Raw genomic sequence first — 16754 nt, 5'->3', positions numbered from 1 at the left:
AATCTTTATCATAAAAAACTGAGAAGTATATCTGTAAGATGGGAGAAACTTCAATTTCCTTTGGATTTGAAATAAGAATTTCTTTTATGGACAATCCTACATTTGTTGAAGAAAATTCTTTGGTAAGACCACTGGGGCATTCAAATATTTTCAGTGCCCAAGTCTCAAAGTGGGGCAAAATTACCTTTTATGAGGCAGAGTGGGGACCTAGGCTGAGGGAAGGCTGATAGACAGCAAAAGGCAAGACAATGGGTGGTGAGTGACATTTGCTTTCAGTAAAATTATTGCGTTTCTTTTAACTGCCTTCTGTTGGAAATCATTGCAGAGGCTAAATTTAAAACCAAAGCTGACACAAGGGAAAAGAGAGGAAACATGAACGAATGCAGAAGCTAAAGTCAAAAGATGGTCAAGATGAAATCAGGCCTTAGGAATTTTTAGAAACTGTGAGTGAGCATTTAAACTATTTAGGGTGTAGAGTTATATAATCTAGTTAAGCATATTTACTTCTGTTTCTAGCAATGGTGTAGTAACTCCTGGGGAACCTCACTTCCTGAAAGTAACATCTGTAACCTCCAGCAATGAATAAACAACCAGCCAGAGGAAGGCACTAAAGAGTGAGCAAAAGGAGGCAGACACGGGGAGGGCGTCAGTAATGGAAGAAGTAAAAGGAGCTAAGTGGCACTCCCATTTATGTTGTTAACAACTTTTAGTCTAGGCAAAGGTCCTCATCAGCCTATGTAGTGTTGCTAAAATTCAGACAGAAACCTGTACTCTATCTGGCACGAGAAAGCAAAGGACAAATTCAAGGTGTACTCAGCAGCTCAAAAGTAAAGGGAGATCCTTGAGAGGAGAGACTTAGAAAGGGAACCCTACATCTTGTATACAAACTCTGCTCAAGTGTCTAGCTGACCTCTGAACTATGGATGTGATGGGTAGATTCTAAGCAGCCCAACTAAGGCTAAAATAACTGAACTGAGATTGCAGAGTTTGGAGTTTGAGTTCAGCCATGAAACAAAATATCAGGACTCTTCGATGGAGCAGAACAGAATCCAGTCTCCACAACATGTTATTCATCAAGTCCAGAATACAATCCAAATTTATGAGATATGAAGAAACGGGAAGTTGTGACCCATCCTTAAGAGAAAAGGCAGTCAATGGAGACCAACTTTGAAATGACCCAGATTTGGAACTAGCAGACACAGATTTTTAAGCATCCATTAAAACTATGCTCAAAAGTATAGAGGATAATACAAGGGACAGGGCAATGGCTGGCGCCTGTAGTTGTGTATATACGCTCTATTCGTCCTGTAAAATAGTATTACTTACAGAAGCGGTGATGACAAAAACAGCTTGATCATGCACACGAAAAAGGAGCATTGAATTCTAATTTGTTCTCTAAGATATTCATGCATAACAAACAATCATTTAAAATGTACCTTGCTAGGCGCTATGAAGACAGTAAAAAATTAGATATGATTTTTCCATTTGCAGAACTTAGAGTTGACTTGAAGGTAAACAAGTGTAATATAGGGTAAAAAAAAAAATACATTTCATAAAAATCGTACTTAAAAGCAGTCTGAAATCCCAGAGGCAGACGGATTTATGTCCAGATTTTTGGAGGAGAAGATCTAAAGGATGACGTTAAGAAAGAGTGACAGATGAGATGGGCCTTAAAAGATGCTTAGGATTTTTCTATGTGGGCATGGTGGAACAGGCGTGAGCATCCAGGTGTACACAGTGAAGAGAGTTCTGAATATAATGAAGTGAAGTAGCTACCTTTGGCTGGAGGGTATAGTTTATGACAACAATGTGAGAATGCATGACGAGTAGGTGGATTCGGATGGCAAAATATTGGACCAAATAGTTTAGACGTGATTCTCAAGACACTAGGGAGCCAGTGAAAAGACACGATACAAAAGCCCAGCAGTTTTTCCTTTGAAAATCACAAACCCAGAAAGGATTTCCATTATTTATTGTCCGTGATTCTTAGTCATCTAAAAAGCAGATGAAATGGCTCTTATAATTTTAGTACAGGTCTGTTAAGGATTAAGTTACCACATGACAGATTAGAGCAAGAAAAGAACTAAGAAATGTGCTATGAAATTATTTAAGATTTTGGTTACAGGGTCTATGTAAGAGTATATGGTTTTACAAAATGTTTCACCATGCTATTAGAAAGAGTCCACCACTGCCACTCCTTAAATTGTATGTTGATAAGTTTGCAGAAACAATCAAATACTCCTTTCCTAAGGCCCTTTGGGGGCCTTTTCTGAGGAGGAAATTCAGGAGATTCTGTTTTCAGTTTATTATCAGGCAGTTATAAAATTACATTGAGATTTTTAAAATATTGATTATAAAGACAAGGCATGAAAAAAATATCTTAAAGCCTAATGCTGGCAAGAAAATAAGTCCTTTGTGAATAATGTGTTTTTACAATATTTCAGTTGCTCGCACTGTAGAAGCATTAACTGGGAATATTTTGAGTTTTGGCAATATCAGAATATGATATCACCAGAACAGGAATATTATCTCAGACGGGAAGGACAATGGACTTCCATGTCTTTGCGCATGTTTGTTTTATCTTTCATGTTACGGATAATGACCTCAAGAAAAGGAGCGTAGACAAGTGGCCACAGACCCATTTTATTGCATATAGTAAGTGAATTATTATATGATAGTCATTTGACGTTAAAAAGCTAATGCTGCACTTGGTTTTTGTTTTCCTTAGTTTGGTTTGTGGCATAGAATGGTGTCTAACTAACCCTCCTCTGATAATCTACATTTATATGCACATAAATATTCCTTGTGTTCCACAGTTTCATGAAGTGCATCTTGTTTAGAACATTTCCTTCAATGGTCATATATAGTGTTCAATGAAAACGAGCTTCACTCCAGATGCGAGTCACTCTCTCTAAGACAAATTTGTCCTTGTAAAGTATCTATTGCTCACTAGAAAAACTGTGTATGGGGGAGAAACTGTGTGTGACTTCCTTCCAAAAGGGAAAATCAACCCAACAAATTTTGCTATTACATTTCATTTCCTTTTGTTTGCTGTTTCGATGATATTTATATATTTTAAAGTTTACTATGTAGTCAAGAGCAGGAAGGCCAAGGAACTTAATATATTTCCATGCACCAAAAATAAAATTGTGATAATAAAGCGCTAGATGGTACAATCATCATAAAAACAACATACTCATTTTGTTTTGCTTTGTTTTGTCTTGCTTTGGGCTTCCTCATAGACACTTTGTGTTCTGTAACTCTGAGGGTTTTGTAACTCTCCTTCGTATCTCTGTCTAGTATTTTCATAAAATCCTTTACACTTAAACCCCTCAGAGCCAAGCTCAGACATGCCTCTCTGTTGAATTCTCTCTTTAGGGTCTATTTGACATGATTCTTTGCACTAAAAACAAAAAAAGGACTTATAATTAAAACTGGACCCGAATTCATGATCAATATAAAGAAATATCTTACAAGCATCCTTGAACTCATTATATTCTTTCTTGCTTGTTGCTGTTACCGTTTGCTTTAAACTTGCTCAAGAGCACAGCTGCTAACAACAACATTTAATCATGCATGTTAATCTTCTGTTACTCAGTTCTCACGTAAACTTACAGGATCGTATGCATAAGAACAACATACAGAATGTTGCCAATGCAATTTTTTTTACAATCTGGATTAAATGCAGACAACTTTCTGTTTTATTAATCTTCCAGTCCTTTTACACCGATTGACCATGTCCTTACAACACCTAAGATTTTGGACTTAAATGCTCAAACGTTAGACAGTGCTAGTCCAACTCCTTTCAAATCTTAGGTGAAGAAACCAGTGAAGACTTCCCATCCTCTTCTTTTCACATACGCTGGGTACAACATGTCTTTAAAACAGGAGCAATGAAGTGGCCCTCTCTGGTTTATGTCCATGCGTTGAATCAAATTCTAGCTGGCTTATAGCTGCATGTGTATAACACTCTGTTACACGAGCACCTCCCGTTTCCCTGAATGAAAACATCAGCCTGTTAGCTCATCTTCTAAAGGATGTAAGGGATTTGAAGAGGTGCCTCAGTTTACTCATCAGCATCTCCCTGAAGTGATCTCCCATGAGGAAATAGAAGACAGGGTTGATTACACTGTTCAGAAAGGCCACAGGCCGGGTCACAATGTAGAAGGTGCTGATGATGGCCTGGGTGCACTGGTGCTGCGTCCAGTTCCCCAGGCGGGAAGCGATCCTCACGTTCCGCATGATGTGGTAGGGCGTGAAGAGCACAGAGAAGATCACAACCGCCATGATGATGAGGTGGAGAGGCTTCTCTAAGGGCAAAGAAGTCGCCACCTGCCTGCTCCTCTGCTTCAGGAAAAGAGCAATCTTGAAATAGAAGAAGCACATCACTAAAAGGGGGATGAGGAACCCTAAGAAGGTTAGACACAGGCTGTAATTGAGGTTGTCTCTGGGGTTCCCAGAACTTGCATAATCATTGCACTTGGTGTCGTTGTCATCTGTGACAGGGTTTATCAGAGAAAGCATAGGCAATAGCTCTAAGGTTACCAAAATCCAGATGGCCAAAGAGGTTAAGACAGCAAACTCTTTCTTTTGCAGAAAGTGTTCCCGGAAGGGATACTTCATGAGCAGGTACCGATCGATGCTGATGAACGTGAGGAACAGAATGCTGGAATAGAGGTTGGCGTAAAGCACATACCGGTTGATCACGCAGAGCACGTCCGCGTACATCCATTTCCCGTGGGCGTAACTTCTCATCAGCATGGGAAGGGTGCACAAAAAAGCCAGGTCAGAGATGGAGAGGTTAAAGAGATAGATGTTACTGCTGTTCCAGTTCTTCAGACAGAAGAGGTAGCCGAAAACAACAGTAGTATTCCCGAGGAGCCCCACAATGAACTCAACCCCGTAAAAAATGGGAAGGTAGTACTTCTCCAGGGCAGCCTCTGCAGCCAGCCAGTTCGTGCAAGTTGTATTCAGTGCCTAAAGGAGAGAGAAAATACAAGGATGAAACACCAGACTGTGACTAAAGAGAAAACCGTGCTTGGCATAATAATAAAAAAACCCCCTGCAAAGTTGAACTATGGAGAGCAGGTTACATTAGCAAGGAGTGCATATATATATATAGACATATAAGTATACGCATATATGTCACTAATATATTATTTCAACAAATATTTATTGAGTACCTTTGAACTGCATGCTAGGCGCTGGGAGTAACAGCAGAGAGGAAAGTGAAGTTCCTAATCTCAAATGGTTTATCCTCTCTTGGGAAGAATAAAAAAATACATACATGTATAATGATAAAGAGAGTTCCAGAGAGAAAGAAAGGCACGTGCAAAGGCCCTGAGGTGGAAACACACATAGAGGACTTGACAAACAGCAAAGAGGTTAAGGAAGAGTGCAGTGAAGTAAGGGATGAGGAGAGTCTAATTCATTTCTGTGTCTCCAGGACGTACCATGGTCGCCAGCGAATCAGAGTTGTTTGACAAATTCTGCTGAGTTAAACTGAATGGAACCATAATCTACAAGAGGAAACAGGGATTTTTATAACTCCAGTCTTCCCATTTTAATAGCTTTTATTTTGTTCCATATTGTCAAAGAATTGTGCTTATTTTATTAAATTTTTTAAATGGAATTCCAGTTTTAAAACATGATTTTTTACAATTTAAAATATGAAGTTGAAAACTCTTAGAAATCATAACAGCAGCCACTATTTACTGAAAGCTTATAGTGAACCAGGCACTATGCTCACCACTTTCCAAGGATTATCTCATTTAATACTCACAGCGACATAATGAAGTGGGAATTGCTGCTACTTTCACTTTACGCATGAAGGCACTGAGTTTTGGAAAACTAAATATCTTCCTGAGGTCAGACATCTAGAAAAAAGCCTTCCATCATAGCACCTTCCAAATAGGGGCTGTGAAAATAGGCAATCTGATTCATTCAAACCTCACGTCTTGCTCACCTGTCATCTTCTCTCTTGTAATGAGGCCAGATTGTTTGTGTTTACATAGGGCATTTAAAGAACTTGAATTTTTAAAAAATGTACTAGATTGTCATTGTTAAGTGTTAAATCCTACTTACTTGTAGTGAGAAAAAAGCAAAGCTGAAAATAAAATTTTATAAAAATATCTTTGGCGAATAGCATTCTGAGTGTTAGTTGCAGTCAAATGATTCTTTCAATATTGTGTTTTGGTAAATAGAGCAAAATATGAACAATGCACCGGAGCTGCTTTCTCTGGGAAGTGTGTGGATATTGAGCAGAATCTGGGGTGCTGAAGGCATCTGGAAAACTCATAGCTACTTTTGTCCAATTTAAGTGGTTTCTTCAGTTAAAGATTGCTGGTATATTGAGAGTGTTTTCTTTACAAAAATAATTCATGGAATTGTAGATACGATGAATTCAATATTTGATATTAATTTTAATCACTTAATTTAAAACATCCTAAATTGCTCTGAGCCTCTCCTCAAGTCTTGCCATGGCACCCTGCCACTAAGTCCAGTTGTAGACACAGCCGGACAGAAACCTCCTCAGGCAGTGGACACATGAAGGCTGCTGACGAACCAAGCAGACACCTCTGAGGTTGTCTAGTCGAACTGCTGTCTCACATCCCCAGCCATTTATTAGCTTTCTCAATTTCATGTCTTTTGCAATTTTTTCAGATCTCTTCCGCCTACTCCACCCTATGCATCTGCAGCAGATAGTTTTGCCTTCAAGCTCCCTGAGATGGAGCCCGTTTGTTGGGTGTCCACTCTCCGGTTCCTGCCTCTGTACCTATCCTCTCCTCCACCCTTCTCATGATGACAGAGAATGTCTCTTCCTCTGGGCTTACTCCAGATCCAATTCATTCTCAAATTCTCAAGATTCCTATGTTATCTATCTTCTCTCTTTCCTGTCTCTTCGGCCTTCTTCTCCATCTCAACCGCATCCTTTTCACTAGCGTTTAAATACTCTGGTCTCATCAGTCTTGAGAAAAAGAAGACATAGACAGCTATTCCTAACACTCTTCGCACACGTTTCTCTCCTCATCATAGCTCAATTTACAAAAGAGCTGTCTTCACTGACAATCTGACCTCCCATCCCTTTTCCCCCTGCTCCGGTTTGTCTTCTGACATACCCCTCACCAAAATAGCCTCAGATTGCTCAGTTCGATGGTCATTTCTCTCTCCTCTCCTTCCTGGACTTCTCAGCTGTTTTTCTCACCATCCCTTCTGGACACACCCCCTGCCTTTGCCTTCCCTAACATGGCCATCTGCTGCTTTCCTTCTTCCTCTCTGCTTGTTCTTGGCAGACTCTTTGTGGCCTAAGCCTTCTTGGCCTAAGTGTTAAATGTTGAGTTCCTCAGGGCTCAGTACTAAGCTCCTTCTTCATCTAGACTCGGCCTGGATGATCTCATCTACTTTCTAGTTTTAATGACCATATATGTCAACAACTCTCAGATTTATATCCCAGCCTGGGTCTGTCTTTTAAACTCTAGATTTTTATACTCATGACTGCTGATTGACCTCTTCCTGGCACTTCTGCCTCCAGGAATCCGACACTAAACTTTCTGACTTCCTTCTTGATCCTGCTGCGCCCCCACCTAAGTCAGTCGATGGCCAACCATTTACCCAGGTGCTCACCTCAGAGATCTAAGCAACATCCTCAACGTCATCTCTAGCTTACCTCCAATAACGAATGAACTACCAAGGCCTGTTGGCTAGAATGGCTGCATACTTCTCAAATCCGTCACTCTTGCTCCGTCGCCTTCACCACCGTTCTAGTCCAGGCCACCAACCTCTTTATCTTGGACTACATCACATCCTCTTATGGTCTCCTCACAACTTCTTTGGCCCCCTTTCAATCTACCTTTGACACGATAGCTAAACAATCTTGAAAAACTGCGACCAAAATTCTGATCATCTTACTCTCTCAACCTAAAGACTTAAATGACTTTCCACTGTCAAGGGCATAACGTATGAAATCCTTGATGGGGCCTTCAAGGCCTTCATGATCTGGGTCCTGTGCTCCACATCCACCTCCCCTGGCATTACTCTCCTCCTTGCTCATCTTTCTTCATGTTCTTTGAACGCACAGAGACCTTTCCTGATGTTCAGTTCACTGAATCTCTTCTCACTGACCTTTCCCCCTGTGATCCTTGCCCCATAACATACTGTCTCAAACTATACTTCTTTCAGAACTCAGTTAAAGCGTAGGTCTCCCAAGATAGGCTCTCTGACACATTCAGTCTAAAGTAGGTCCCCCCATTTTATGCTCTCATTGCAGACAGAGCTTGTTAGCATTTCTAACAACTTTATCTTACTCGTAGTTTATCTTCTACATCTGGCACAGTGACTACCGGATAGTAGATGGTCTGTAAATGCCTGCTGAGCGGAGAGATGAACAGAAACCCTTGACTGTTTATGAAACATTTTTATAAATATTTCCTCCAAGGTCAGATAAATAGTAAGTCCAGCAAATTAAGCCCATTGCTGTATTTCACTATAAAAGCTGACACTAAATACAATATGACTAATATTCAAAATCGACAACTGCAGCAGTGGTAGCTGTGATTTACACACACATTTGTAGAAGGTAAAATTTAGTATGTATCTTCTAGGATTAATTTTAAAAATTAAGGTTAATTTAACTGCTGGCCCAGTGGCATAGTGGTTATGTTTGTGCATTCTGCTTTGGCAGCCCGGGGTCCAGATCTCAGATGTGGACTATACACTGCTCATCAAGCCATGGTGTGGTGGCATCCCACATACAAAAAAGAGAGGAAGATTGGCACAGATGTTAGCTCGGGGACAATCTTCCTCAAGCAAAAAGAGGAAGATTGGTGACAGATGTTGGCTCAGGGACAATCTTTCTCACCACCACCACCCACCAAAATTAGAAATCTACATCTGAAATTAGTAAACATCAGAGAGTCTAGGACATGTACCAAAGTACTAATAGTTTTATCCCTAGTGATGAGATTCCAGATAATTTTTATTATCTCCTTTCTTCTTTCAGTTTATCTGGACCTTCTATTTTTTTTTTCCCCCAAGTCAGCATGTATTTGATAATATTAAAAAATTTAAAATTCCTAGAAATACAGCAAAAAGTTCAATGGTCTTTTTTTTAAAAAGTGGACTTTTGGGGCCAGCCCAGTGGCACAGTGGTTAAGTTTGTGTGCTCTGCTTCAGCAGCCCAGGGTTCCCAGGTTCTGATCCCAGGAGCAGACCTATACACCACTCACCAAGCCATGCTGTGGTGGCATCCCACATACAAAGGAGAGGAAGATTGACAAGGATTCCAGCTCAGGGGCCATCTTCCTCAAGCAAAAAGAGGAGGATTGGCAACACATGTGAGCTCAAGGCCAACCTTCCTCACACACACACAAAAATGGGCTTTATTTTTTAGATCAATAATTTTCACTATTATTTTTAACTCTTCTCCCAGCTGCTTTCAATTCTGCGACGTCCAGAAGCACTGTCTTCCTTGTCTCCTATGACACGGCAATCACCTTCTTGTCCTCCTTCTCTCTTTGCAGTCTCTTTTGTGGTCTAATCCTTCTTTGTCCCAGCTTTAAATGTTGGAGTCTCTCAAGGCTTAGTTCTGGGCAAATTTGTTATTTTGGGAATACTCAAAAAGCTGGTGCACACACTCAGGTGCATATTAAGGCAATAGAATGTTTCCTTTAGGCAAGAAATTCATTTGTTTCATTTTTGAATTTCCTCTTTTTCTATTCATAACTCTTATCTTTCTGCCTGCTTGGTTCTTAAATGTACTGACTTATGTCAGTAGCTTATGCACAGCAGAAAGCTTTCACCACCATGGGAGGAAAATATAGCTGTGAAGACTTGTATCCCTAGGAGCAGATTACCAATAACTACACTCAGGTGAGTTAGGGGCTGTGTTGGAGCCACAGAGAGCTCTGCTGTTTCTGAGTCATCCACTGGCATTGACAGTGAGGGAGTTGGTCAGCACAGAGAATGAAGGACTGGAACAAGGAAAACGAATGCCTAGTAACCGCTGTCCTGCTTCTCAGAGTGATTTCTGCCTTCATTTTTTAAAAAATAGCTTTTTAAAATGCATGTTATTATGTAACGCCCTCTCAGAAAATGCAGATAGGCAAAAAGAAGAATGCAAAATCGTCTGTAAACCTACCACTCCTAATATTTGGATCCCCTCCTACAGTTTAATATTTATTTGAATTTATTTTTACAAAAATATTAAGTTTTATAATCTGTTTTTTGGGTGCATTTATTTCATTCTTAAAATAATTTTCCTAAGTCCATAATACTTACAAATTGTTTGGGTTTATAAATATAAGGCTGTCTAATATTTGCAGGCCAATTTAACTGCCCAAGACCCACAGTTTTTAGAGTATTAAATTCTAAATTGGATGATGTTTATGTGGGTGTGTTTTTAGAGCAGCCATCACAATTCTCCACTCCATTAATGAAGTGAGCTGATCCCTTACACAAAGTCCCCAACTGAAGGGAAATTCCCTCGTGAAATTAATATTATCTCTTCTGCTTTCTAGTGGTTCAATTTTAGTTTTTAGGAAATAGAAATTATGATAAATAGGTTATACGTGATGCAGATGAATTATTTTTAACAGTTTTTTTTTAGGTATTGGCAATTAAAGTAAAACCTTTAATTATACATCCAAAAATATATTTAAACACATTAGAGTTACTAAGCCACAAACAGTATTTAATTTACTCACATAAGCAGATCAGTAGTACTCATTTTTAATTTGAGAATAATATTTCTTTCACTTTAATTGTTTTCATCCTTTTTAAAATGTACATTTTTGAAACAAAAAATATCTGATATTTTATTAGCTTTTAAACTGTTTTTTCTTATAATCATCACAATTAATCAAAAAACACTTATGAAATTTTAATTCTTAACTGCTTCCTTAAGGCAAATTTACATGATAATAAGAGTTTTTTTTAACAAATTTAGTTTTTCATTCATAATTTGAATAAAAAATATATTCACATTGAAAAGATACAATAATTTAATGTTGATGACTTCATTGTTTACATATTCCAGAAATTACACCAGAAGTCAAGGTATTAAAAAGTGATATTGTGGTATCAAATTATGTGTTTATGAATTTCTTTGAAATACTTCACTAATTATAAAAAGTTCTAGAAGTCATAATAGCAATGGTTTCTGCAATTTTCCGTTTTTTCTTAGTGAGTTATATTCTTGAATAACATAATTTTTACAAACATAAATGCTGAATTTCATCTTTAGAATGACTTAAAATTCCCTCTAACATTGTATTTTATAAACGAAAATATTATATATGTATAATAATATATAATAATTTATAAAATAATTATAAAATAACATAAAATAATATATAAAATAATATATATAAATAATATATATTATAGATTATTTCATATGATTTAGAAACTTTAATTTTTCTCCGTAAATAGTTATATTTATTTAAACAAATCCAATTACTCTTTTTGTTGAAATATAAATAACTAAAACATTAGCAAATATAGCAAACCTCTTTAAATAAAATAAATTTAGTATTTGGCAATTAAGACACTAAATTTGGTAAAAAATAAGCGCAGAGGAAAAAAATTGATTTCCTGTTAGTTTCTTTGGCTGTTCTACATGGACTTATGAACAACAGTTCAGACAGTTTATTTAAACATTACTTAAAACCTGAACCGCTCACAGGCCTCTTTTAAAAGAAACCCCTAACTAACAGGAGGTCCGGCATCGCCTCACACACCCGAGCGACGTGAGCTGCATTGTAACTTACCATTCTGTGGAAGGGCCCGATCCCTTGGCAGAAATTCTTTGCCAGCAGCTTGGCAGAACTTCTTTGCCAGCAGCTTGGCAGAGCTTCTGACTCAGTGCGGTGCTGCTGGACGAAGTTAGCACAGTCTGATTTGCATATCCGGAGCCAATATTAATAATTCAAAAGTTCAGAAATAATTAGTTCCGTCAAACCTCCAAGTGAACTTCCTGTGGAGCTGAGACACAAAGCAAATTGCTCCTTTCACAAATAGATTTTGAAAAGACAACTGTCGAAGTTATTTTATTCACTATCAAAGCAACAGAGAAGCGCTCGTTATTGTCATGGTTATTTGCATAGTTAACGATTAGCAATGTTTATGTTGGATGTAGAAAGGCTTCTGCTCTTTCTTCACTTTTCAAGTTGACAGTTTGTGTTAAACTCTATGTTGGGCGTATAATAACTGAACAGCTGTTATAACAATTCTGAGGGAATTATGAAACAAATTCTGGAGGCAAACCTGGATATATGCTCTGTCGGTGAACTAGCTACAGGACACTAGAGCTTCAGCTATTTCCCATTTTATTTTCTGTGATTAAAATCAAGAGACATAAAAAACACATCAGGTGGCTCGGGATTAGAGAGAGAGGCGGTGTCGAAGCAAGATAACCTCACTCAGGGGCAATTCAGGCATCGCAATCAACGCCCTGCGTGCACCTGGAAGCACGTCAAGCACGTTGCCTGCGTTTCGGATGGAAGCACACCTGGCTTTTTCTGAAGATTATATTAGATTTACATTCAGGTAAACACTCGATCTGCTTGATATGAATCGTAGGGTTTATGCTGAGAAAGTCCCTAATTGTGCAGGCAGTGGTAATTTAATCTGAATGCCGTAAAAGTTGAATGCTGAGTTAGCAGTGACAGACAGAAACCTGAAGAGAAAGTTTCTTATAGCTAGTCGTCCTGGCCAAGCACTTCCCCCATCCAGTATGTGCGAGCCCAAAACTTAGAAACTTAAAAAACCTGTTTTGTATAGGTACACACACACATATGTATATTATAGACTTAAAACTACACATATGTACGAAATATAAATGTATTTATATATGAAATGTATGGTGTTTACATGAAATAACGTCCCCATAATTTGTTGAGTTCTCATAACATGCCAGGTATTGTGCTAAGCACTGCTATGCATTGAATGTTTGCAAAAACTCCCTGGGGTTGTCATTATTTTCAAATTTTTTCTCATTTTACAGATTAGGAAACTGAGCCTCAGAGGGGTTAATTAACTTTCCCAAGGTCACAGAATCTGTAAGGAGAGGGACCTGAGTTTGAATCTGTATATTTTGATTGTAAAAGCACCTGCTCTGTTTCTTGACTGCTTACAGGATCGAAAGACAACACCTTTGCTGTACACCACAGACGGAATCGAAGTCCAAGAATTAATGACAACTGTTTTTCAGAAATGCAAATATTTTTTACTTTTAAAAGGAAGAAAGACTAAAAACATCATTTTTGTCTATAATTTTAAAAGAAAAAAAAAACAAAGCATTTGGATGATCAACACCAGGCTTAATTTTAAACGTAAATTAACACGGACCCCTCCAAACAAGCAAGGCTCACGGACATGTGTTACGTGTTCCTGCCACCACTCTGATAAGAAACAAGGGCTATCTTTGTGGAGTGGTGGGAGTTCCCCAGAGCTTCCTCTTTCTTTTCCCCACATCCTGACTACGTGTCACTCTGGACTGCTGAGAAGAAACTTGGTCCCGTACTTCTCCTTACTCTCAGTATGTGAAATCAGACCTGTGGGCTGGCAGCCTGGCTTCCTCTCAATTCCTACTTTAGCAAAAGTCCATTGCCTCAGGATGCTTTCGATGGAGAAACCAGAGTGATTCTGGGTCAGACTTCATAAAAGATCTCCAGTATTTCTGTTCTTTTTGTATGATGAGGCTTTATTCAGGTTCGCAGAAGATAGCGGCAGAGGGGCAAGGCCAGATTCAGGAGCATGGGCTGTGTGAGCAGGGCCATCTGTCCGTCACACAGGCCCTCACACCCTGGAGGACCCAGCTCTCCAGTTACTGCTCTACACTCGCATTCTAATTGAAATTCTTAATAATATTTTAACAAGGGGCCCCTGTGTTTTCATTTAGTTCTGGGCGCTGCAAATTATCTAACAGTCTTGCCCGTGAAAGTACAAATCCCCTAGGACACGATTTCTATTCAGCGTGTCAAATTTCAATGAGGCCAAGTTTTCATTTTTTGTTTTTGTTTTTTTTTCGGAAACCATGTGATGTGTTGACATTTCCTGCTTGAGGAGCAGTGGAAACTTGAAAGGCAGTAAAGCTTGCGGTGTAGCTGACCATCCAGGAGGTAACCGCACTCTGGTTAAGAGCACAGGACCAGGAGGCGGGCTGCTCGGTCAGCAGTTGGCTTCCCCCCCTTACCAGCTCTCGGTGGGTGTCCTTGTTCCTAAAGAAAGGATGATCAGAGTGCCCGTCTCAAGGAGTTCTTTTGTATACGGTAGAAGCACATAGTTTATGCATATCGTGTGGGGTACAAATTAATTCCTAAATAAATGTCGGCTACTATGGAAGTTTATGACAAATGAAAAGAAGACTTCTTCAGAATGATCATGTCGACCCAGTGCCATCAACGTTAGAATATTTGCAGCCCAGGGATGTCCATTTCAAATGACCTTATAAGAGCCGGCATGGTGAAAAGATTTGTGAATTCTCATTGTGGCTTTGCTTTCACTCACTGTGTGCTCTCTGAAGAGGTAACATGACGGTTTCCTCGTTTGGAAAAGGGGATAGTAAATCCTACCCCATAAACCTCAGAGTGTTCCTAGCGTCAAATGAGATAATCCAGAAAACGCAATGGGCTAGGAGTGCAGAAACAGTGCATAGAAACCAGGAGCTCCAGTCAGGAAATTGAAGAGGAAAAAGCAAAAGTGGCAAAGACAATCAAAATATTAATTAGGGGGCTGGCAACGCGGCCGAGTGGTTAAGTTCGCGTGCTCCGCTGCGGTGGCCCAGGGTTCGGATCCTGGGCGCGGACATGGCACCACTCGTCAGGCCACGTTGAGGCGGCGTCCCACATCCCACAACTAGAAGGACCTGCAACTAAGATATACAACTATGTATGGGGGGAATTTGGGGAGAAAAAAAAAAGAGGATTGGCCACAGTTGTTAGCCCAGGTGCCAATCTTTAAAAAAAAAAATTAATTAAATCCTATGTTAGTAATAATCACTTTCACTGATGTTTTTGGAGCACTCGCTCTCCAACAGGAGAGTGTGCGCATTAATGCTTTTACTAGTCACAAGGATTTAATGCAGTGCATACTATTAATAGCCCTAATTTTCAGATGAAGACACTGAGGCTGCACCAAAATTAAATAATTGTCCACGATCACAAAGCTCGTAAATGACTGGGCTATAGTTTGAAGGCCAGGAGTCTGTTTGACTCCTGAACCCAAGCCTCGGATTGCTCTGTCTCTCTCATGGTAAAGAAGGAACTATTAGGTCAAAACATAAAACGACTGATACTGGATAAACTTTGAGTTTAAATATGGCAATTTTATGTGTTTTGATCTAATAAAAATAACTTTAAAACCGGCACTAAGTTTAATTATTGCTTATCAACTTTAGTATTGGTTATCAACTTTAGTTATTTAAATCTGCCAACTAAATAGAACAGAAGATTTCACACACTGAAAATAAAGAAGTGAAGTGTTTATAGGAAGGCTCTACCAGCAACATCCCTGGGCAAATTTAGAAGATGCGTTTTCTTCAACAGCACAAACAAGTCTGTGTGGAAAACAAGCTGGTCTGAGGGTCGCCCGGATCTTTAAGGAATCTCCAGCAGAGAAGGAGGACAGTGAATTTAATTCAAGGAATTTCTCCTAAACCCTTAGGGGTGGTAATAATAATAACGTGACCCCAAAGAGGTTGAAATGGATCAGGAAGATTATTGAGGGGGATATTTTAGTGTTGCTGTGCTGGGTGGACATACCCGAGGCTACATGGTTACTTCCTTATCCAAATAAATGTATTTTTTAAATTTTTTGCTGAGAAAGATTTGCACTGAGCTAGCATCTGTGTCAGTCTTCCGCTACTTTGTAGGTGGGTCACTGCCACAGCATGGCTGCCACCAAGTGGTGTACGTCCGTGTCCTGGAACCAAACCCCAGGCTGCTGAAGTAGAATGCGCTGAACTTAACCACTAGGCCACCAGGCTGGCCCCGCAAAGAATGGCTTTAAGTAGAAAAAGGAAATGAAGACAACAGCAAATGATGAAACATAATAGAGGGTATAAGTGGATTGTCTCTGAGCTCTTCCACACTGTAGAGACTACAGTGCACTGACCAGATTTGCTTTAGCACGGGAAATTCTGCACTAAAGATGGGCGTTCAAGCCAAGGCAGTGCAGGCTGTGCCCTCTTTGTATAAAGATCCTTGTGATGCGAGAGTCACAATAGTGAGGCAGATTTCTACGCTTGCTTCCTCTTCTCTTGTCCATAATTGAGAGAAATGTGTCATGTTTATTATTTTTTGGCGTATCTCAAAGGAGTTGTTTTCTGATGAACTAAGATATGTTACTTGTTAAAAGTGTCTGGCTACAGCTGAAAAGATTCTAAGTTCTTTGAAATACTAATAGTTAATCTAAAAATACAGCAAACTCACCCTTTAATTTTCAGCTTATATTCAAATTCCAAAAGCTAAATGATTTTTTAATGATATACAGCAAACCTCAATCACAGGTGTTTCTGTACAAAAATAATGTTGTCTTGTCTCCTGATATGAAATTCAAACATGTGTGTGAAATATGGAGACAATCTTCATTCTTAACAGTCATTGTCCAAGGCATAGCCTTTTTTTTTTTGAGGAAGATTAGCCCTGAGCTAACATCTGCCGGCAATCCTCCTCTTTTTGCTGAGGAAGACTGGCCCTGAGCTAACATCCATGCCCATCTTCCTCTACTTTATATGTGGGACGCCTACCACAGCATGG

General features: G+C 39.3%; 1 protein-coding gene and 1 long non-coding RNA gene across 4 annotated transcripts in view; one reads left to right on the top strand and one right to left on the bottom strand.

Moving 5' to 3' along the window:
- LOC111768453 (uncharacterized) overlaps nucleotides 1–4715 on the top strand; it is a 28047-nt gene extending 23332 nt beyond the window's left edge. For both annotated transcript variants that reach the window (XR_002800850.2, XR_011427413.1), the window contains one exon: nucleotides 4597–4715. This is a non-coding gene — a long non-coding RNA (uncharacterized lncRNA). The remainder of the gene's footprint in view (nucleotides 1–4596) is intronic.
- SUCNR1 (succinate receptor 1) lies at nucleotides 1928–12020 on the bottom strand. Of its 2 annotated transcripts, XM_070239134.1 has the most exons (3): nucleotides 11766–11953; nucleotides 5454–5519; nucleotides 1928–4977 (listed from the first exon to the last, which is right to left on the bottom strand). In XM_070239134.1, exons 1-3 carry the CDS (start codon nucleotides 11766–11768, stop codon nucleotides 4024–4026), a joined length of 1023 nt encoding a protein of 340 aa, XP_070095235.1. In that variant the 5' UTR covers nucleotides 11769–11953; the 3' UTR covers nucleotides 1928–4023. The 2 variants fall into 2 exon arrangements, with proteins under 2 accessions (XP_070095235.1, XP_005601051.2); XM_005600994.4 differs by lacking the exon at nucleotides 5454–5519 and having other exon boundaries at nucleotides 11766–12020.
- Between the last annotated feature and the right edge of the window lie 4734 nt (nucleotides 12021–16754).

The sequence above is a fragment of the Equus caballus genome, chromosome 16, assembly GCF_041296265.1.
Source record: "Equus caballus isolate H_3958 breed thoroughbred chromosome 16, TB-T2T, whole genome shotgun sequence".
Taxonomy (NCBI): domain Eukaryota; kingdom Metazoa; phylum Chordata; class Mammalia; order Perissodactyla; family Equidae; genus Equus; species Equus caballus.
This window is presented reverse-complemented; position numbering and strand designations above follow the sequence as displayed.